Source organism: Oryctolagus cuniculus, chromosome X (assembly GCF_051225735.1).
Source record: "Oryctolagus cuniculus isolate XC-2025 breed Fujian yellow rabbit chromosome X, ASM5122573v1, whole genome shotgun sequence".
NCBI classification, from domain to species: Eukaryota; Metazoa; Chordata; class Mammalia; order Lagomorpha; family Leporidae; genus Oryctolagus; species Oryctolagus cuniculus.
Genome location: NC_142888.1, coordinates 102,111,210 through 102,135,287, shown reverse-complemented (window position 1 = coordinate 102,135,287; position 24,078 = coordinate 102,111,210). Strand labels below are relative to the sequence as shown.

At 39.7% G+C, this 24,078-nt stretch overlaps 1 protein-coding gene and 1 long non-coding RNA gene across 8 annotated transcripts in view; one reads left to right on the top strand and one right to left on the bottom strand.

Annotated features, from left to right (window-relative positions):
* Window positions 1-24,078, top strand: part of TENM1 (teneurin transmembrane protein 1) — an 870,866-nt gene that overhangs the window by 483,541 nt on the left and 363,247 nt on the right. For all 6 annotated transcript variants that reach the window (XM_051827790.3, XM_051827788.3, XM_051827787.3 and 3 more), the window contains one exon: window positions 7,145-7,385. In XM_051827790.3, the coding sequence (XP_051683750.1) occupies window positions 7,145-7,385 (241 nt within the window). The remainder of the gene's footprint in view (window positions 1-7,144; window positions 7,386-24,078) is intronic.
* Window positions 1-24,078, bottom strand: part of LOC108178741 (uncharacterized) — an 86,984-nt gene that overhangs the window by 52,015 nt on the left and 10,891 nt on the right. For both annotated transcript variants that reach the window (XR_016228310.1, XR_016228309.1), the window contains exon 3: window positions 7,373-7,473. This is a non-coding gene — a long non-coding RNA (uncharacterized LOC108178741). The remainder of the gene's footprint in view (window positions 1-7,372; window positions 7,474-24,078) is intronic.

Genomic DNA, 24,078 nt, shown 5'->3' with positions numbered 1-24,078 from the left:
TCATTAATTTAAGCAAAACAGCATTTGCCAACAATCCATATTTTTTCCTTGGTTGTAAAGTGTTAGCTTATTTGTCTTCATCTGTGTCAGAGATATGATTGAGTTAACAAACCAGCAACTATTGGCAGGAGTGTTGACCATTATGCCTAAGATTGGCTAACTGCACTGTGTAAAGGCAATCTAATGCACAGCAAAGCTGTGTACCTCTTAGAACACAGGCAGGGAGAAGGGGCTGGGGGAGGTCTGCTTTGTGGATCTTTGACTCATTGCTATGTTTGAACAACACATTGAACAAGAGAAAAAGAGATTAATGAGACCTAGAAAATAGAAAGTTTGGACTTTCTGGAAGCAAACCAGCACATCCTTTGAAGATAAGCGTTGGTTTATGGAGAGACTAAAGTAATACAAATGTGAGTTTCAGCACAAACATGTCAAAGGATTGTAGGTGCTTCCGTGTTGACCTTTACTTCTAGTGGTTGTAGCAAAGATCAACCAAACTGACGGAAATTAGCAGAGCATACTATTTTACTTGAGAGGACCGTTCAAACTCCTCCAAGGGGTATGCTTGACAGTCTCAAAGACAGTAGCTAGTATCTCAAAAGACTGAGGGCACTTTAAAGAGTGCAGTAGTCCGGAACCAGTTTAAACCCATGTAAAGGAGAAAACATTGTAATTTCTTGTTAGCCTTCCCCCAGAACTTCTGTGACTCTTCTGCGGTCATCTGCTTTAAGTGGGAAATCTCCTGTTTCTCTCCCCTTCTGCTTCTTTCTGTTGTTGTCTGTATCTCTCTCATATACATGCTCATCCATACACAAATATTTACTAAACATTAGCTATTTAATAGGTTTTATATCTGTTTTCAATCCAGTGGTTTATTTAACCAATGAATCTACTTTTTTAAATGCTGCTGGTACATTAATATTAAAGCAGTGTTATTTGAGCCAGAAAAGTGATAAATTATACTTGTTTACTCTATTTTTTCTTCCAAAAACCAATTTTCTTACCTTCCTGTTCTTTGAGCCTCTATTAATAATAAGATTGAGAGCAGAAGTGTCCACAGCCAGATACACTTAAGACTAATTTGATGATCATTGAGCACTCTGAAGTTAATGCATATTAGTCATAACATGCAAATTTGTAAACTACAACCTCACAGGCTATGAAAGCTCCTTGTGACATGTAAAGTACTGTAAAGTAGTAATAGGCATTTGGAAATAGTAGTAATAGTTAATATTAATAATAAACTGCTGCTCTTTCTTTTAAGCCTGTTTCCTTTTATCCCCTCTGCTGCCTAGGAAGAGAGAACAGCTCAGAAAAGCAATCCAAGGAACCAAAGGCTTATAATTAGCCCTGAGAGACTTGACATAAGTAGTTATGGCAATAACCCTTGGTGCCCTGATATTCTTTGCACATGTAGATTACTATGGTCTTCATAAGCATTAATTAATATTGCCTCATAAGGGTTCAGGAAGGTGGTTAAATGCTAGTACAGACCCATAATCCTTTATCTGAAACCTTTGGGGTCCACTTGTTTCCAAACTGAGTTTTTCAGATTTTACTAATGTAATGCTGTGCATATACTGTATATTATGTAACATCCAGAATAGGATGTGGCCCAGCACCCCTTAATAAAATGCATTAGTACTTCCACAGAAGAATATATGAAAATTCACAGCTGAGATCAACGGATACCATAAATATCCTCATATCACTTCGAGTCAGGCTTTGACATCAAATGGATGAGAATAAAAACAAGATTTTCAGTGATTTTTTGATTCCAGAGTTATAGAAAAAGAACTGTGGAGATACCCTCCCCAGTGGAGTTATGAAACACAGTCTGAGACTGTGAAGTGTAGACATGGTTTCTGAATCCCTCCTAGAGCCTCAGTAACAAATATGCCCCTTTTGGCAGCATATACTGCATAGTAATTTGGAAAAAAAAAACATTTGGGGTGGGACAGTATTGTCATACTTCACTAAAGAAGAGAATGATCAGTTAAGTACATGTATTGGGGGAAAAAACTACCACAAGTAGTAGAATGTGTCTACTTCAGATTTTTTTCAAGAGAAAAATGATTTGTTATTACTGTAATATGGACAATATTTATTTTTAACAACTCCAGAATGTTATTCTGCACATACAATCAGTTCTGCTTCAAGGCTTGCTTTGAAAACATACTTTGTTCTCTTGCTATTGGTGTGTTTGACAACAGACAAATATTAACTTTTTCAATCTGTTGAAGGTACTAGATAAACATAGAAAACTTCATATAGTGGAATGGGCTGCATATGAATATACAAAATGGGTCCATGAATGTTCCTGAAACATCCTCCAGATATTTTTTTCGTTTTTTAAGATTTATTTATTTATTGCCATAACTACTTATGTCAAAGTTAGAGATGCAGAGGCAGAGAGAGAGAGAGAGAGAAAGAGAGAGAATTAGTTCTTCCATCTACTGGTTCACTCCCCAAATGGCCAAAATGTCTGGAGCTGGGCTGATCTGAAGCCTGGAGCCAGGAGCTTCCTACAGATCTCTCACGTGGGTTCAGGGCCCAAGGACTTGGGCCAACTTCTAATGCCTTCCCAGGCCATAGCAGAGAGCTGGATCAGAAGTGGAGCAGCTGGGACTCAAACCAGCACCCATATGGGAAGCTGACACTGCAAGAGGTGACTTTACTTGCAATGTCACATCGCTAGCCACCTGCTGTTGCTTACTTTTGAGTTACAAAGATATTTTTCAATATATCACTTTAAATATGTGTTTGTTTGCCTGTAATATAAAACAAATTCAAAAAGTTCATGTGCATTTCCATGAATTTTTTAAAGTCCACTCATGCATGCTTGTGTTAATGTGTGTGTGTGTGTTCATTCTTTCAGTGGTTATCCTGGATATTGCAATTAATAATTTGTCACAAGTTCAGATCAATACAAACTATACTACCCTTCTTATTAGGGTCCCTTTTTAGTGTGTCACTGATGATGGTTTTGAGTGCTGTGTCCCTACCCTCATTTTTCCCATGCACAATTTTGCATAGTGCAGTGAATTTTAGAAATGCACACATCATCTTGTAGCAAAACAAACTCTAAGTATTAATGAAATGTTGGGGGCAAAGCACCTTGATAGACACAGTGATAAGTTCCCAGAAATGTTTCTGAGCATGGTTACTCTAATTTCTGCTGAAACTTTCTCTGACACATGATCCAAAATAAGGTTTATTCTCAAAAGGAAATAAAAGAACAAAAAAGTATGTATGACAACTTTCTTCTCTCTCTTACTTCTTGGGTAAGGGCAATATTGTTTCCGAAGGCTTATGCTTCTGTTAGCAGCTCTGCCACACCTAAAAATATCTTAGGTCTACAGTTTGGAGTTATTTTCCCCCTGAGAGATGATCTTACCAAGTTATTTTAGGACCTCAAATCTGAAACTGGCTTCTATCCAAGTATATTCTGGGAGTTAGACCTTTCCATCTGAAAACTTAATTTACTTTCAGAAAGCTTTACAAGTATGTCTGCATATCCACATTTGCATAATCACCACTGCCCCCCCCCCCCTTCTCCCTTGCCTCCCTCTCTAGGGCACGGAAGTGCATGGTTGCCAGATACATTTGGAAGTGAGTGCATGCGACTCTTAACCTCCTGGAATTGGTGTTCTAGAGCTCCTGACACTGAACACTAATGTATTTTTCATTAGTGTTTAATGTTGGGAAATCCCATTTCACGGAGTCCAAGGATTAAATTACTTCATTTGGGAGTGAACAAGTGCATTCCCCATCTTTTTCCTGAGGTGAAATAAAAAAAAGAATGAATCCAAGATCATTTGCATTTCATAAGGGCTTAAGGTCTGGACGAATTCACTCAGCGCCACAATCCAATATTGTGAAATCCTTTAAAGACAATATTAACTAGTAGTAAATCCTGTACATATTTGAAATGTGGAAATAAAAATACATAATAAAATAGAGAAAAATCAAAGTGTACATCTCATATGTATATGTACATACAAGTATGTGTATGTATATTCATATACATATGTACACAAATATAAATGACTACAAAGCAGTTCTACCTGCAGTAGTAACGTTATAATACCACGATTGCACTTTTCAATAAAGTGACATTTTTATCATTTTTCATATAAAAGGTAACACAGGTTTTTGAAATCTAGCAAGCAATGAATCTAGATGATCATATTGATCGTGAATGATGCTTTTTCACAACTATACTGCATAGAAACTCTGTTCAACAATTGTGCTAACAGAAACAACTACAGATTAGGCTAGTAGATGTCACATGTGTTATTTATAGTTGTTCTGAATATAAGACCTAAAATTGACTCCTCATCTTCCTCTAGCCCTTGACTCCCACCCCTTGCTTCCTTGGGTCATTGAGTCCTTCCTCTTGTGGCGCTTTCAAAGACAAATCTATAGACTGTCACTGCTGCTCATTCCACATCTTAGAGGGCATTATTTTAAGCATACTCTTCAGGGCATCATTGTCCTTTCCCGTGGCTCTTGAAGAGATTTCATTGAGACCTTCAAGGGAGAAAGCTACTTCTCTATGAACCCTCGAATAGATATTCAGTGGCTACATCAGAATGAGGGCCAAAAGGAATGCTGAAAGTGAGTCTCTAGGTTCCTTGAACCAATCAAACCCTTTTCAATCAGTAAAAGGTTTTAGGGATATTGCTCTGGATCCAGCATTGTGCACAACACTGTGTGGCATGCAAGAGAAATAGGTGCCTTTTCTCTGTGGAACATGTAGCCTGCGTTGGGGGATAAAACAAAAGATATGAAGAGAAGCCTATAATATTGTAAACTCCAGTAACAACATTAAGTGCTGAGGTCAGAAAAAGAGAGTCATATTTACTTTTCCAAAGTAATATAAGGGAAAGAGTTCTGGGTTGAGAATCATCCGACAAGGGCAGGCGAATTCATATAAAGCTGAATGACTGTAAGCGAATCACTTCTTTGGTACGCCTTGGGGGCCTGCTCTGTACAACAGCCATGAAGGACTGAATTAGATGGTCCTTATGGTTCTTTCCAGTCTTAGAGTTTTATCCTTTCACTTGTACTCAATACATAGTCATTGACATACTGTGTTCCGATACATTTTACATGAATGGAGTTGAATTGTTAGGGAAAATGATTATTATCTCCATTTTGCAGATGACCAGTTCAAGCTTCCAAATGGCAAAGGTAGAACTGGAGCCCAAGTTTGCAAACCTACAGTCCTTTGCCTTTTTCACTATACTGCACTGCATGCCATGGTACCACAGTGCTTTCATTTCTATGTTTAGGGACCTATGGGTCTAAGAGAGAAGCTGACATGAAATGAGAAATCCAGAAAATCTGGATGAATCTCTTAAGTCTTAATAAGGAAAAGATAATTCATATGTTACAGAGATCTCCAATACAGAGAATAGAGCGCTGGCAGGTCAGGAAGTGTGGGTTCTAGTCTTGGCCAGACCACTAACTTGTCAAGTATCCCTGGACAAGTTTTTTATGTGCAAAATGGGAGGGTCTCCAAGATCTTTACATTTGCAGTACTCTATGCTTCTTTGAGGCTAGAAAGCACGCTCCTGGTTATGGTTCCAAGTGTGAGCTCAGAGATTTAAAAAAATTAGTGACATGTTAGAAGTACTAGTGATAATCTTTTTAGTGGATATGAGATTTGGGCTGGTCCTGGAATAATGTGCGTGCTTTAGAATATTCATGAAACATTTAAGTTCCTTTAAAATACACAGGGATGACTGACCATCTAAAGGAATCCTTTGTATGAAATGGATGATCACCACTCCCTTCCCTGTCTGTTTCTTGTTTGGTCAGATTTTCACATAGCAAGTTGATTTAAAGGGAGTGCCACCTGTAGTGGAAAATACAGCCAACAATTTGTACTATCATTTTTGAATATGAAAACCATGCCAGTGTCTTTAAAATTCAAGTTAGCAGTGAAAGGATTGAAGGAAGTGTTTCTTTTCTGTGATCAGTCACTGCAAAGTGGGCCTCAGCACAAACCAGCTGAGCCCTTCACTAGGCATCCAAAGCCTCTGGCATTTTTCTGCTTTTGAATTCTCAGTCATTTGGGAGGTGGGACAAAGCCATGCTGTCTACAAAGTTTATCCAGAACGTGCGTGCTGGTGTTACAAGCAATCGCTTGACATCTATTATGTTTCTCCTGTGCAAGAGAGGTGGCTATCAGCTACAATAGCAATTTCTTTTCAAAGGGGTTTAATTGGGGTATTTCTCATGGGCCAAATTCTAACTCACTGTCTTTACGTGTGCCTGCCAGCAAAACAGTGGAAAAATACCAAGCAATAGCAACAGCAGAAGTCTGAGGACCGCTCTCCCAGGCTGCTCCCCTCTGCAAACAAGAAGGGAGAAAAAAAAAAAAAAAACAGTTTCCCTGCTGCCTAAGCTGCTGCTAACATGGCAGAGCTCCTAGAAAGGTGTGGCAAGGGCGGGGGAGGGTGTGCAGACAGTGCTTCCCATATCTTTGGCACTACGTTTACCATCCTGAACAAATTCCTTGTAACCTGCCTTTTAGGCGTAGTGCTCTGAGGAGACGGGGGCAGGGGGCGGCTGGTGAAGAGATTGGTCTCACGCAGTTCAACTACACACTTGTGAGCTGTTTGTCTGTAGTCTGCATTTACTCCTGTGTAGGCAGGCTAGCCTCCTTTCCTGAGGTAAAGCCAGAAGGTGGCCTTCTATTTGTGTTTGAAGTGCCAAATGATTTTCCTTGCAACAAATTTGTGCCTTTCACTGGTATTTTCTGAAGTGAGATTTTTGCAACTGATGGAAATCAGCTCGCTTCTGTTCTGTAACTTAGTGTCTTGTTGATGATTTATTTGTTCAGTAGCAGAAACTATGACAAATTGTGTGAGGCGGCCTCATTTACTTTTTAGCCGCTATAGCCCTGAAGAATTTACATGTAAATGCAACTGTGAATGTTCTACATTTCATAAGCATGCAGCAGGTGCATTTCTAAGTGAAGTGACATTTTTACAGACACACTGAACTTAAAACTCTTCCCCCACCCCACAGGTTATATGATCTGAAATCCCAGCAAGTCTGCCATGCTGTGTTTTCCTGACTGCCAAGCGGGAGAGTAAGTCTGTATTTTGTGTTTTGCTTCTCTCCTTTTCAGACATGCAGAGCAGCCCACACAACCAGTTCACCTTCAGACCCCTCCCACCGCCGCCACCACCTCCTCATGCCTGCACCTGTGCCAGGAAGCCACCTCCTGCAGCGGACTCTCTTCAGAGGAGATCAATGACTACCCGCAGCCAGCCCAGCCCAGCTGCTCCAGCTCCCCCAACCAGTACCCAAGATTCGGTCCATCTGCATAACAGCTGGGTCCTGAATAGCAACATACCATTGGAGACCAGGTAATTGAGCTCTTATTGAGGCCACTAGACTGATGTATTGGCTGGGGATGACTCCGCTGATCGTGAAAATTCATTGCACTATTGACACCTGCAAAGACACACAAATGTACATGCAGGTACACACCCAGATGCATGAGTAAAAGGACAGATCCCTCCACAGGCACAGCTGCACACATAGGTCCAGACACACCCGCAGACACAGACCACAGCAGATACATGTGAAAAGATGAATCCACAGCTGCATAAGCACCCCCTGTCAAACACCCACAAAAACATGAAAGGCAGCAATTATCTAAGCTGTCACTGCAGCCTCAAAGCGAAAGGCAATTGTCCCTTGTTTTAAGAAACTGCAATATTACAGGAACACCCAGACACAACTGTTGGACAGTGATAGTTTCCATTTTCTTTATTATAAGATTCTTCAAAACAGTAAGTTCCCTTCAAACACTTTTTTTTCATGAAATGGAAGCATATATGTAACTTGAAAGACTACATTCTGTCTTTAGGATGAGGCTTGGTGTTTTGAGCGGAAAATACTTGTCTCTGTTTTCCTGTTGCTTCATATATTTAGGCTTCCAGATTCACTCCTCAAATCTTTGTCATGGATTTGAGGTTCCTCCACAGTTCTAGGTCCCTTGATCATTAGATACAACAAACTGAGAAATTGTCCATCATTTCTAATCATTCTTTCTTAAATCAAAAATTGTAACTATTAATGGTGAAATATGTGAACTAAGAAAGCAAAGCATGCTGTTATGTTTTAAATCCATGCACTTCTCCCTTGTCTTCTGTATGCCTTATTTAAGTCTACCACCAAAACATGTACATGTAACCAATGGGCATAACATACCATGTGCTAGACAATGTCTGCTATCAGCTTCTATCCTGACATCTGAGAACTGAAACAGAAAGGGAGGGGCTAATAAACTTTCATTATAAGAGTGTTTTTCCCCCTTGGCAACATATTAAATTAAATGCCAGCCATGGCATCAGAGAATATGTCACCACCAACAAACTGAAAGTACTATGGCCCAAGTCCAGAAAATTCTATCATCTATCACTTACCAGATTAAATGCTTTCATAAACTGCTATTTCTGCTATCTCCCAAGAGAAAATATAGCAGTCAGCAGCTATGGTGAGGCTAACACAATTAGAACTATACTAATGATAGAGTTTGTACATCACTGGGGTTTTTGACTGTTTTAATGGCAAGGGAGAGGTGAGTGAAGTGAGGAAAGCAGAGAACAGTAGTTGAGTGTATCTTCTTCAAGGGGCTTTCAAAAAGTGCCAGTTTCCTCATTCTTCTTTTAATTCATTTGCAGGACTTAGTGATAGAGAGCTGAGGAAACAGTGGGACAATATGGTTAACTAGCGATTCAGAGAAGCAAATACCCTCCTTTCCTCTAAGAAGCCAAATAACAGGAAATCTGGAAGGAGGGTGGGGAATGGGCTCAGGCAAATGGAAGAAGAAAACTATTCTTATTTGAAAAAGTACATCTAGGCATGTTTGTACAAACTGCACCCACGGACCTTCTGCATCTATGCGAGGAATGTATTAATTGGTCTCAGTTTCATCAGGCGCACAGAAGAACATACGTTTTCATGTAAGACTGAGTAGGGAACCTTTTTAGTACGTTTGAAAATATATCCAGCCCCACAAAGATGAATTTGAAAAAAACCTAGAAACCCTATCAGCTTGATCAACTAGAATTGTCCAAAAATATCCTTTGAAATGTTCATTTCATATATTCAGTGGAAGGTAACAGTGGCCGCCCAGCACCTTGTACATGAACCATGTCACAGAAGCTCCCTGAGCTTCAGCCTCCTCATCTGTGACGATGAATACTGAAATAGCTGCCTTGGCAGGTTTTTTTTTTTTTTTTTTTTTTTTTTTTTTTTTTTTTTTTGACAGGCAGAGTGGACAGTGAGACAGAGAGAAAGGTCTTCCTTTTGCCGTTGGTTCACCCTCCAATGGCCACCGCGGCCGGCGGCGCTAGGGCCGGCGCACCGCGCTGATCTGATGGCAGGAGCCAGGTACTTCTCCTGGTCTCCCATGGGGTGCAGGGCCCAAGAACTTGGGCCATCCTCCACTGCACTCCCGGGCCACAGCAGAGAGCTGGCCTGGAAGAGGGGCAACCGGGACAGAATCCGGCGCCCCGACCGGGACTAGAACCTGTTGTGCCGGCGCCGCTAGGCGGAGGATTAGCCTAGTGAGCCCCGGCGCCAGCCACCTTGGCAGGTTTTTAAGAACATCTGCACAGTGTAACAGAAAGAAAGTACCACATGCGTTGACAATCACCCTACAACTTAAAGGTGATATTACTATCACTACTAAGTTGTCACCTGCCTCTGCTTAAATCTCTCTAGAGAAGGAAGGGGAAAGTGGGAGGAGGGAATATGGAGTTCTGAGAACTGTATCTACAAAGCACATTAAAAATGCTTTAAAAACTAATTTTTTAAAAAAGTTAAGCATCTCCAGAGTAAGGAAGTCACTTATTCCTATGGCATCCCATTCCACGTTGAAACCAACATTTAGCACTTCTTAACCCATCCCATTTTCCCAGTTCTAGTTTTAGGATCCCGCTGCCTAAAATCCCTCTTACTACTCCTCCCTGTCCCGAGTCTTCTCTTCTCTGGGCTAAATGTTTCCGCAGTTCTTTCACCAGTTCCTCAGGTTAACTGCTTTCAAATGTCCCTTCCTGTTCTTTGTCTTTAGTACACACTCCAGTTTGCCCAAACTGTTCTTGAAATGTAATGGCCAAAGCTAAATGCAGGTGTGGGTTCTTATTAGGCCCTGCGATTGCAGGGAGTAGAGGTCATTCAGGGTACCGCGAGTAATTATGTTGTCAGTCCCCGAGAACCCAGGAAACACTGCTTAAACCAAAAAGAAGGGCAAAGCCTTACATCTCTGGCATTAATAAAGCTCAGCAATTATCTACACTTTTGTTCCTCTCTGTCTCTTTCTTTACCCAGTAGCTTATTCTTTCCATCAGCTTAATATTGCTTTTGTCTACCACATAGTTTCTCCTTTATCAGAGCACAGCACGACTCCAAGTGCACCCTCTGACACCTCTCACCTCACATCCTTTCAGCTGCCTGTCGCTTTGCTAACTGCCTAATTCTCTTTGTAGTTCTAGGGTCAAAAAACTAGGAAAGGGAATCTGATTAGCCCAGTTCGTTCCTTTTGTACCAGGCCATGTTTAGTTTCTTGGCAAACCCTGTCAGTTATCCTCTCTGCCAGCTGAGGCCAAGGGGAGAGAACAATCATATGGTTCAAAAGAAGCAACAGGGCAGCAGCCACCTGATGACTGCCCCTTGAACAAGAACTGAGAGCAGATCTTATGCCTTTTACATGGGACATTTGGCAGATAGTCTCCTTGATTGATTGATTTATTCAGTATTCTGTGCAGTGACCCACAATTAGTTGCCCCCCCACACCTTGTTCAAACTAGATGCAATCTTATGCTTAACAATGGGGCTACATTCTAAGAAATGACTCCATTAGACTTAACCCAAACTTAGGTCGATCACTTGACATGAACTCTTGATCCAATGAAGGGATGCAATAAACATGAGATATATGAGGCTGATGCTGGCATAACACGGTACACTGTTCTACAGTAAACTTTTTTTCGTAAGCAGAAGGAATATGCTCAAGTAATAATAAAAGTATATTAACTATATAAACCAGTAAGATAGTAATTTATTATCAGTATCAAGTATTATATACAGTCCCTAATTGTACACAATAGTTTATTTGCACCAGAATCACCAAAGACCTTTGGGTAATGCATTACATTATAACATCACCACAGCCATGATGTCACTTAGAAACAGGAATTTTTCCATTCCATTATAATTTTATGGGACCATCATGCTATATGTGGTCTGTCATTGTCTGAAAATTGTCATGTGGAACTTTACTGTGTATCTCTTGATTAACGAAAATGTTAGATAGCACCAGATCCAGGTCAACGTGCTATATATCTTGGATCCTCCCTGCAGGTTGCTCTTTCATGAGACAGTATTCTTTTATTAGAATTCTACCCACCTTTCTCCATCTTGTCAAATGCCTTGTTGATATTCATATATATTATACCTACATTTTTACTGATCTACCAATCAAATAATCATGTCAAATACAGAAAAAAAGATTTTTTTTTAACATGACTTGTTCTTAGAGAATTCATGCTGACTTCTCATGGTTACGACTTTTTTTCCTAAGTACTAACAAATTACCTTTCAGTAATCTGTTCTGGAATTTTGTACTCAATTCACATGATGTTTCCTGGTCTGAGCTAAGGAGCCCATATGCTTCCTGTCCCTCTTGAAAACCAAAGCCAATGTTTGCCATCTCCAGTCTTCTATCACCTTTCATCCACAGCACAGTCCCTGAAACTTTTTTTGACAGGCAGAGTGGACAGTGAGAGAGAGACAGAGAGAAAGGTCTTCCTATTTCCGTTGGTTCACCCCCTAATGGCCGCTGCGGCCGGTGCACTGCGGCCGGCGCACCGTGCTGATCCGAAGGCAGGAGCCAGGTGCTTTTCCTGGTCTCCCATGCAGATGCAGGGCCCAAGAACTTGGGCCATCCTCCACTGCACTCCCTGGCCACAGCAGAGAGCTGGCCTGGAAGAGGGCAACCGGGACAGAATCCGGTGTCCCGACTGGGACTAGAACCCGGTGTGCTGGTGCCGCAGGCGGAGGATTAGCCTATTGAGCTGTGGCACCAGCCAGCAGTCTCTGAAACTTTAACAACTGTCACTAGAAATCTATTCTACAAGACCTCTTGTCACCCTGGGAAAGAATTTCAATTCACTTATAATAGTCAAATTCTTCCTTATGAACACTTTGCCTATCTTAGGCTTCAATTTATGATTACTGACATTTATTTTACCCTGTTAAATCTACAGCCATTCTTTTTCACTAAGAAAACTAGTAGCTCATAAGGCCTCCCTGACCTTGGTCATCAAATAGCAATTGCATGAGTTACACATCTCTTCTGTTCTTACTCTTTTTGCTCTAAACTTATTTTAAAGGAAGTTTTCTGTCACCTTTAGCATTTTGTCCAAGCCTCAGGTTCACTGAGGGTATGACTCTTCTTGTCATTATTTCCATTGTACCTTCTGATATTTACTTATCCTTGTTTTTCAGCTCTTGATTTTGGTAATTTTTTTAGAAGTCAAAACTGAATGGAGAGCACCCAGTAAAGGCACACTGGTTTCAAGAGGTAACAGCTGTTACCGACTCTTTTAATTCATTTCCATTTTAGAGTATCTCGAGGCATGGAATTACACTCACTTCACTGTAGAGAGCTGCTTCCCTGAAGTCTAGGATTGTGGTTTCATAATATACTCAGGGACTCCGAGATAAAATGGTTTCTTTCCCTAAAGGTTCCTTTATCACCTTCAATTCATCAGTTCCTCTTTTTTTAGTCAGCCAGAGACGTAAGTCTCCTTATCATTTTCTCTACCTTCTGGGAGGTACAGTCATCAACAAAGGATGGTAGGGACCTGTCATATATTTGCCTTTAGCTAAATGATAAAACTAGCAATGTCTAAGAAGTTGCAATCGCTCATGTTTAGTACACTTTACTCCTATGACACTTCCATGGCCTGTGTTGAAAATGAGCATCCATTTCCTGCACCTTGCTGAGTGGTTTATAGTAGACTGCATGATCTACTACTCATTAGCCATGTGATCTTGGGCATATTGCTCAACATTTTTGTGCCTCAGTTTTCTCACTTGCAAAGTAAGGATGACAGTAAAACTTGCTTCATAATGTGTTGTGAGGGTTAAATGAATTAATATTTGCAGTGTGCTTAGAGCAACCATGAACATAGTAAGCACGCAATAAATGGGAGTAATGATCGCAATAAAAACAGCCCAAGAAAAAATTTCAACCTTTTTCTCCATTTCTATTTCTGTGTTCATCTAACTAAAGGTATTTTTACCCTTATGTTCATGATTTCCCCCAAGCAAACATGTAACATCAGTTATATCGTCTCTTGGCATGCTCTTAAACAGAATAGACTCTTTCCTCACCATATTCCACTTATGAGAACCATCTCCCCTCCCACACGTTTTAATGACGCCTACCTGTGAAGCTTTGTAAGACCGCTCTGTGATGCATCTCCAAACCAGTTATTTGATGGCTACCTGCCTTTTGCCATTCAGAGAAACAACATCCTGATGACCTGGCATATGTAATATCCTGCTGACCTAGTATATGCAGAATTGTCCCCTGCCCTGAGCCCTCCCTCACCTAGAGATCAACCTTTCCACCACCTCTTTCAAGCCTTCTCTCAGCTTTCTGAATGCCTGTTTGATCTTTTGGGGAGATAGGATGTCTTTTGCAACCTGGAAAAACAGGCAAACTGCTAAAGCTAAAGTGGCTGGGCGATACTTGTAAGCATATGTGTTCCAACATCCCTGGACTAAGCTACTTATTATTGTGAGCTCAGACACATTACTTAACTTCCACTGGCCTCAATTTGCCTATCTGTTATGCAGAAGAAATTTCAGACCCTACATTTTGAGTCTGTTTTGAAAACTGAATGAGAAAATATGTCTAAAATATGTGCTCAGAGCCAGACACATAGGAAATGTCCTATAGGACGTTCAGTATAAAAACCCGGCAGAGGTTTGCCAGAGCCACTTTAGCTTAATTTCTCCAAAAACATCCAGCATTCACATATACCTCCAAGTCACCCCTGTCTACCAATTGACTCCCTGAATGCTCTCAATGGCCCAGACTGAGCCAGGCCAATGCAGGGAGACAAGAACTCAATTCAGTTCTCACATGTAAATGACAGGAACCCAATTACTTGAACCATCACCACGGCCTTCCTAGATCTGTATCACAAGGAAGCTGAAATCAGGAACTAGAGCCAATGATGGAACACAGTACTCTGATATGACACAGGTTTCTTAATGGCTAGGCTAAATACCTGCCCCTCTGCAAGTATTTATGGATTAGTCCTGGTACACTGCGGCTTCTATGAGGAACAAGAATCCCTGTACTCCAGAAACTTATGGTCTAATACTAGTAACAATAGTGACAGCTAAGTGTGTTGGATTATTATATGACAAGGACTGTTCTAAGCCCTTATGAATCAACTACTTTAACTCTTAAGCTAGTACCTATGTGATAGGTACTATTAGTGTCACTATCCTCAATTGAAATATGAGGAAACTTATGTAAAAAAAGCTTAAGGAATTTTTCTAAAATCCCACAGAGATGAGAGAGCAGATCCAAGTCACGTTTTTTAAACAATAAATTTATTTTTTAGTTCCAGTTTTCCACAAACTTCTTTAAACACTCTCTGACTCCCCCAGGAGATTTAATCATTTTTTCTTTTTTCTGCTTTCTAAGAATTTTTTTATTTATTTGAAAGGCATAGAGAGAAAGAATGAGAGAGATTCCATCTGCTGGTATACTCCCTTAAAGCCCACAATAGCCATGAGTAGGCCAAACCAAAGCCAGGACCCAGGAACTTCATCTGGGTTCCCTAAGTGGGTATAGGAATCCAAGTACCTGGGCCATCATCTGCTGTCTCCCAGGCACATTAGCAGAAAGTTGATTTGGAAGCAGAGGTGTGACTTAATCCCAGGCACTCTGATAAGGAGTGGTGCCCACACAGTGTCTTAACCCACTGTGCCACAATGCCTACCTGCCCACCAAATCACATTTTGAACCCAAGCTTTAGGTCCAGGATCTTGAAATTCAACCACTAAGCATTACTGCCTTTATGGCATAAGGGAGGCAAAATGAGCTAAATAGCAATACAATAATGAGTGCTTTGTTATATTTAAACAATCCCAAAATAGGAATACTTGGAGGTGGTAGACTATTGAAATTGAGAATATTGATAGGCAAGAAACTGTTGAGGTTGGTAGAAGAGGGAAAGATGCATTTTCCCTGAGAAAATGCTCTCGCTCTCATTTTGTTCTAAAAGCATGAAGAGGTGGCAGGTGAAAAATGAAGGAAAGGAGATTGTGGGAAGAGCATAGCACACTCAAAGTCAGGCATTGTCACCAGTTGTCCGTTTAAGTGATATTACGCATTATTCTTACTATTTTTCCTCTCCTTTCTTCTTCATTGCCATTTAAACCCTCTTGACCAGGTTGGCTGCTCTGTGAGCAAGTGCTAATGGAAAGATAATCATTCTGGCACTGAAAACCTGTTATTCTTAAACTGTAAGCCATAAACCAAGATTTTATGCTGGAATTCCTGTTGTTAAGCTGCCATATTCTCTAACTTTGGATATGCTAGTTTGCGGATCCTTTTATTCTTTGAATATTCTCCAACAATCTCTTTTCACACACCCCCTACCCTGTAGGATGATCCTCAATCCCAAAACTATCATTTGGATCTGGTGTCACACTGTTTTGCCCTCTTGATAAAAGCTGTAACAGTGATTAGGAGTTTGGATTGTAGGAGCCAATAGATCTGGGTTTGAGGTTCAGTTCTGCTCCTGTTTAGCTGTGTGAGCTTAGAAAAATTATTGAACCTTTATGAAACTCAGTTTTCTATCTTAAAAAAGGTTTGATGCGATTCACAGCATAAGGTTGCTATAAGTATTGTATACCTCATATGTGATTTGCACTCTTTCTAAACAGATTATTTATTTGAAGAGCAGTATGAGGGAGGAAGGGGAGAGAGAGAGAGAGAGAGATCGATCGATCGATCGATCTTCCATCCCCTGGTTCACTCTCCAAATGGCCACAATGGCCAGATCTGGGCCAGGCAGAAGCCAAGAGCCAGGAACAACATCTGGGTCTCCCACGTGGGTAACAGAGGCCCAGGTACATGGACCATCCTCCACTGCCCTCTCAGGTACGTCAACAGGGGACAGGATGGAAAGCAGAGCTAGCTGACACTTGTACTGGCACTCTGATATGGGATGCTGTCATCACAGGTGGCAACTTAACCCACTGTGCCACAGCAACTTCTCCTGCACTCTCATTTTCGTTTCTGTCCCCCTTTCTGTTTTCTCCTGTGTTGCATTATTCCAATCTCCATCCCCTTAGCACTAGTTTTGTTCCTTTTTCTAACTTTTCAGAAACCTGATTTCCCAATTTCCTTTTGCAATCATTTCTCCATTTTATCTGTGCGGTTTGCATGCCAGTGGATATATGTGCCTTTAATACCCAGTTAAATGGAGTGGCACTTGCTTCTTTCAAGAAGTCAAACATAACCCATTCTTTGCAGAACACTGAAATAGCTCCCTTAGCTTCTCAACCTCTTCATCCAGATTCACTTTTAAGTGGAATGGTAGCAATTTTTTGTTTCCTTAATTATTCTCTTTGTTGTCACCCAATTAAAATTGCTAACTCAAAGTTTACTTGATATTCTGTTACTCATTAAGAATTTTTGGTCAACTAATTTGGTTTGACCTACTCTTGGGTGGTAATTATTTTTTCAGCATCATGATGATGGAAATTAACTAAGATCTGTTATTCAAAATGAATCTTAAAGATTTTGCTGTGATTTTGAATACTACAGAGAACCTGGGTTTGAGGTTAACATGACCACTTCAGCTCACAAAGACAAATCAGAACTGTGTATTGGAGTCATGCCTGGCCAGAAAAGTGCATAGCAACCATTTCATTCATTTTTAGTATTCTGACAGATGCCTATAGCGTGTTCTGAAGATAACTGCCCTTGCTGGCTGTAAGCCAATGTGGCAATTAAATGTAGTCTACAGGGCTATTTTTATGAAAGAAAAGCCAGGGCCATTGGTAGAGGAGATATTGGCAATGAATGGAAAAAGAAATGAAATCTGTATGACCAATGCTTGTTACCACACTTCTAGAGTTAGTGCCTATCTTGGGAAAACAAAAACATTTGGAAGAAATACTCGTTAATGGTGATGGCAGTGATTTAAATGTCTATGGAATAATATCCTTTAAATATTAACCCATAAATGTAAGTTCTCCAAGGGTAGTTACATTTTTATTATATAACACTACTAAAATCTACATAGCATTTATACAGTTTTTTCTTAGAACATTTGCAATGAAAAAAATAGATTTAGAGACATAATTTTTTCCTTCAATAATGACTAGGGGAAAAAGCTCAGAAAGTACATATGCAGTTTAGATCCAACAATATCTCATGCTTTAATCATTTAACAGCACCAGGGTTAGCAAAATCTATCTTCAACCACAGATTTAAAGATTCTTTTCAAGACAGGAAAAGACTTCATAGAATTAATCTATGACCAATAAATCCTGTTTACTAGAGATGAACAGAAATCAACGAAGCTTTCCAGCCTACACCAAATGATATATGTGGAATATATTGAATTTATATGGAAGATAGTTCTGTATTCTTAAAATAAAATTTACATATTGAGACTAAAAATGCATCTATAATAGTCTATTGCTTAGGTGATTGTGAACAATGCTTCAGAGATTATTTTGATACAGTCTAGTTTGTTTTGCTTATGGTATTATTTTTTAAAAAAGATTTATTTATTTGAAAGGCAGAGTTACAGGGTGGGGGAGAGAGGGAGAGAGAGAGAAACATACTTCCATTAACTGGCTCACTCCCCAGATGGCTGCAATGGCCAGGGCTGGGCCAGTCTGATTCCAGGTCTCCCAAGTGGGCACAAGAGCCCAAGAACTTGTGCCATCCTCCACTGCTTTCCCAGGCACGTTAGCAAGGAGCTGAATGGGAAAGGGAGCAGCCGGGGCTCAAATCAGTGTCCATATGGCAGCTTAACCCACTACACTAAATGCCAACTCCTGTGCTATTATTTTTATTTTTTTAAAAAAAGATTTATTTGATGTATTTGAAACTCAGAGTTAGAGAGAGAGAGAGAGGGAGAGACAGAGAGATTTTCCATCTACTGGTTCACTTCCCAAATGGATGCAAAGGCTGGGGCTGAGCCAAACTGAAGCCAGGAGCCAGGGGCTGCTTCTAGGTATCGCGCATGGGTTCAGGGGCCCTACTACTTGGACTATCTTCTGCTGCTTTCCCAGTCACATTAGCAAGGAGAAAGATTAGAAGTGGAGCAGCCCAGACTCTAACTGGCGCCCATATGGGATGCTGGTATCACATGCAACCCATTACACCACAACACTGGCACCTATTGTTTTTAAACATACTTTTAAAATGACTGTTCTGTTTGTTTTCAAAATAAAACCATAGACAAACATAATTTCTTCAATTTTATAAAGAAAGAAAATTTCAACATAAATGAAATCTGGTTTTAATATAAAGAAGATTAATTTTGCAGTCCAAATGTGAATCTAAACAGATGTGTTAGGGAATTTTTATTATGAGTTGATTGATATATGAGCATAGCAAACAAGAATTGAATTTTGGAGGAATCTATATCTACCTTCTTGCTTCCTTCAACATAAACTTATACACTTCTGTATCCTGAATTGAATTTTTAAAACAGAAATATCTGGTTTTAAGCAAGAAACAAAACATGTTCTTACCAACTTTGTTGACTACAAAATTACTTACCCAGGTATTCATAATAAATATTTTCATCACCATGTCAAGTTAATAGACACTTGTCTATTATATTTTCTTAAAATTATCAGTTACTTTTGAAGTGATAGAAAATGATTTTCATGTCAATTATTCTCTTTTTACAGGTGTGTGTGTATGTATGTATGTGTGTCTATCAAAGACATTCTACTAAACATTTCCCATTGGGAAAATCCAGCTGGCTCTTTATTAATTCTACAAAATAAAAATGTTTGTAGCTTTAAAAGCAAAAGATAAGATCAGGTTAAGTCTTGAGGTCTTTACATGTCTCTGCAAGAATTGTGAAAGTGTGGTACTGAGTATTCCATTTAAAGAATAGGAAAGCTCAAAAAGAATTGGCCCCTTTGGCAAACAGATAAGGAAATAAACAGTAACATCTGCTTCTCTATTTTGTTCCATTTCTTTTGGTGTGAGTGTAGAAGAAAATGTATAATGCAAATACTTCAAATGAAAAAAGTTCACTATAAATACTATGATGAATTAATTTTGCATAAATAAATTTTAACCAATTTAAACAGATATTAGTTGAATGCCTACCATATACCAGGCACTGTTCTAGTTGTTTGTTGCCACAGCAGAAAACAAAACATATAAAAACTCTTCCTTTAATGAGCTTACATTCTAGTGGGGGTGACAGCGTTTCCTGAGGAATGTTAATCTTCCCAAGGTGAATGATATTGCAGGATTTGGAATATATATATATAATATGGAAGAATGGGGAGAGGAGGCAAAGATACCTCTTAGAAGTCTTCCTTTATGTGCCTTAACCTCTGCCCTAGTCATTGGGGCTACTGTAACAGCATACCTTAAGACTGTGCAATATATAAACAATAAAAATTGATTACTCATAGTTCAGGGGCCAGGATGTCTAAATTTAAGGCACCTTGAGTGCTTGTTTTTCATAAATAGTACATTTATTCTGTGTCTTCACCCAGCAAAAGGAGCCAACAGGCTCGTTCAGGCCTCTTTTATAAGGGCTCTAATCCCATTCATGAGGGCAGAGCCCTCACAATGTAACCATCTCCTAAACACCTTACCTCTTAATACCAACATAATTCAGACTACATCTCAACATATGAACTTTGGAAGGACACATTCAGATCATAGGGTTGTCCCTACCCCTACCTTCATATGGAAGTGGCTTCAAAAAGTTTATGGAAAATGGAATTAAAGGTTATTCAAATTTTCCATAAACTTCTTGAAACCCCCTCATAGAAACCAGTTACCTATGGTCTTATAACACCCTGAGTATGTGTTTATTAAGACCTGATTCAACTGTATAAGTTTACTTCAGATCTTTCATTTACTTACCTTAATTATCCATTGCAACCTGTGTAAAAGATTATGTCTTTTAAAAAATTTGTAATTTGAATAGTAGAGAGACAGAGACAGGCAGAGATGGGAGGAGATAGATCTTCCAGTCACTGGTTTGCTCCCCAAATGCTTGCAACTGTCAGGGCTAGGCCCTGCCAAAGCCAGAAGCTAAGAATTCAATTTGGGTCTCTTGTGTGGGTGACAGGAACCCAACTACTTGAACTATCACCTTCTGCCTACCAGGGTACACATTAGCAGAAATTTGGAATCAGAAGCAGATTCAGGACCAAATCCAATGACTCCAATATGAGATACAGGCATCCCAACAGGGAAGTAAGGATACCAACGAGCATTTTAATTGTTGTGACAAATGCCTACCCCAGGACAATGCCTTTTTATTTGAAAGTCAGAGATAGAGACAGAGAGAGATAGATAGATAGATAGATAGATAGAGAGGGAGGGAGAGAGGAAGGGAGAAAGAGATCTTCTATCCACTAGTTCACTACCCAAATGGCCACAACAGCTGGGATTAGGCCAGGCCAAATCCAGTAACCAGGGCCTCCCTCATGGATACAGGGGCCCAAGTATGTGGACCATCTTCTGCCGCTTTTCCCAGGTGCATTAGCAGGGAGCTGGACGAGAAGTAGAGCAGCCGGGACTTGAACTGGCACCCATATGGGATGCTGGCTCTACATTCAGAGGCTTAACCTTCTGTGCCACAGCACAGGTCCCAAGCTTGCTTTCTTTTTTTCTTTTTTACTTTGATTCTTCAGCACTTTGCCTGTACTGTTCCCAAAATTTTTGAAGCATACAATGACAGAAAGCTTTACTGTACAGGGAATTATAGAGGGTGTATGTTTTTAAAATAAGGAACAGAAATTATATAATCAGACAATGAGTTGTTTTTTTGTTTTTTTGGTTTTTTTTTTTTGACAGGCAGAGTGGATAGTGAGAGAGAGAAACAGAGAGAAAGGTCCTCCTTTTGCCGTTGGTTCACCCTCCAATGGCCGCCGTGGCCGGCGCTCCGCGCTGATCCGAAGGCAGGAGCCAGGTGCTTCTCCTGGTGTCCCACGGGGTGCAGGGCCCAAGCACTTGGGCCATCCTCCACTGCACTCCCGGGCCACAGCAGAGGGCTGGCCTGGAAGAGGGGCAACTGGGACAGAATCCGGCGCCCCGACAGGGACTAGAATCCGGTGTGCCGGCGCCGCAAGGTGGAGGATTGGCCTAGTGAGCCGCGGCGCTGGCTAGATATTGAGTTTTATTTTGGAAATATAGAAACATCTATGTGATACATCCAGTTTAAAATGTCAAATGTACAATAGATAGTTGAAAATATGGATCTGGGTCACAGGAAGGGAAGAACGAGAGAAGAGGATTTTCTCCTACACCTACTGAATGCATACTATAAAACAGGCATTTTTGCCAAGCAATTATCCTATTTATTCCAACTTATACCTTTTAAAACTAAGACTTATGAAGTTGATAAACACATCACAGTGTAACCAATTAATATGTAATGGAGCTGGTTCATACCCAGGTATGTCTAATTCCAGGGTTCATGATAGACACAAGTAATTGTTTCATAGGTTAGTTAGCAGAATAATTGAACTTCTATAAATGATGGAGGAAAGCTTGAAAAATCTAGGAAGCGAGTTTAGTGTAGGATTCAAAGAAAATCATGAACCAAGCCATGGGAACAATTACATATTAGAAGTCCATGGAGGAGACAAAACCAGCATAGATTATTGAGCAGTGATCATGGAAGAGCAGAAATAACAGAGAAGGAGATCTCAAGGAGGTACTGATCATGACTTTCAAATGCTGTGGAGAAGTCAATTGAAATGTGGATGAGAAGAGACCACTTACTCTGTCAATTAGGCTTTTAAGCAGCCAATTTCAGTACGCTAGTGACACTGAAGCTGTACTGCGTTGGGTTTGAAGAACTGGTAACAGGTAAGAAAATGGGAACAAAAAATAGACTACTGTTGAAATGGAACAATAGATTGAGAGGAAATTCAATCAGGGCAAAACTTTCCTATAAAAGAATACAAGAGGAACTATATTCATTGAGGAAGTATGTGGTAATCGACAAGGAAGAAACTAACAGACCAAGCTAGAGGTCAGATTTACCTAATGGTAATTCATATGGAATTGTGCAGTGATCATTACATTAGTATGATCCCACACAGCAGTACAGACTGCCAAATCACCAGATCCTAATGAGGACATACAGCTGATGAATGACATCAGTTTTGGGGATTAATAAGTCTACTAGGTGCAAAATGTTTGCCTTTGCTATTCTAATGGTAGAGGGTGATATTATACCCTCCCAGTCTTATTTAAAAAGCTGGTTCTCCAATATAAGCCACATTTCCATGGGCAAGTGTTTATCATTGGCTAAGCCATCGTAAGACTTCTGGTTCCCATCTGGCATACAGAAAGCACTAGGCAGTCTCTTGTTATTGATGAAGATACTTAATGGTGACAAATATACACACAGGATTTACATTGACGACATAGATGCTAACTTATGACTATTTCCAATTCAACTATCAAAATATCAGGTACAACATGATATTAGCCTCCTCAGTAAATTAAATTTCTTCTGGCATAAAATATTCATAGTCTGCTGTTTCTCCCACCTTTCAACTAAAATAATTGTCTTTCAGCTATGACAGTCTAATCTTTCAAATTCTGTCATTTATCACAGTGAATAGTATCATTAACTTAGATAATTTTGTGACAACATTGCTGGTTGCTTTTTAGTAGAAACAACTGCAACTAAATACTTTTTTCTTATTTGTCAAAATCAAAGACTTAGAATTTAGTTTTCATATATATGTGTGTGTGTGTATATATATATATATACACACACACATATACACACCCACAGATGTGTGTGTGTGTGACATATAGGCATTTGTGCATATTATATAGATAAAAGTAATCCAAAAATTCATGGATAAAAAGAATTAAAAGATAAATTTAGGGGTAGGAGTTGTGGTGCGGGTGTTAAGCCACTACCCAAGACACATGCATCCCATTTTGGAGTACCTGTTAGAGTCCCAGCTAGTCTGCTTCCAATCCAGCTCCCGGTTAATACATCTAGGAAAGCAGCAGAAGATGGGTACTTTGGTCCCCGCCATCCATGTGGGAGACCAGGATGGAGTTCCTAGATCCTCGCTTTAGCCATTTGAGGAATGAACTGGGGGATAGAAGATGTGTGTGTGTGTGTGTGTGTGTGTTACTCTTCCTTTCAAACAAATATTTTTAAGATACAAATGTATTTCGAAGCAAAAATATTTTAAATCCATGCAGTTTTTTTCATAATGTTCATATGTATAATTTTCCACTATCTGAACTACTCTTAATTTTTATCTTATTCCAGACTCTAGAAAACACTGGTATGTAAATATAATAGATACTATGTCCAATTTAAAGATAAGTAACTAGATCTTGGAAATTTTAATAACATATCCATGTGCCAGCTGGAGCAAGAGTTGGAGCTGGAATGCAAGTCTCCATGCAACCAATTCACTGTCCTTTGCACTATAATAATTTGTCTCTGGTAGTCAATTCTTTTTATCTTTCTCTGAATATTTATGGTTTATTTAAATTTTCCTGCCTGGAGACATAATCTAGTTTTTATTCTATTTATATTAAAATCATGATGTGCCTAAATGCCCAGAAAACTGGGGGATTTTGATTAATTGATTTGGTGGTTAGCTTAAGGTTAATTGGAACTTTTAAAAATTGGCATTCTTGTTGCAAATCATTCTTAAATATAAATCTACACTTCACTCCAAATCACAATTTAATAACTTATAATTGAAAATCTTGCAATATGGAATGGTTGTCATTTGAACATGAGT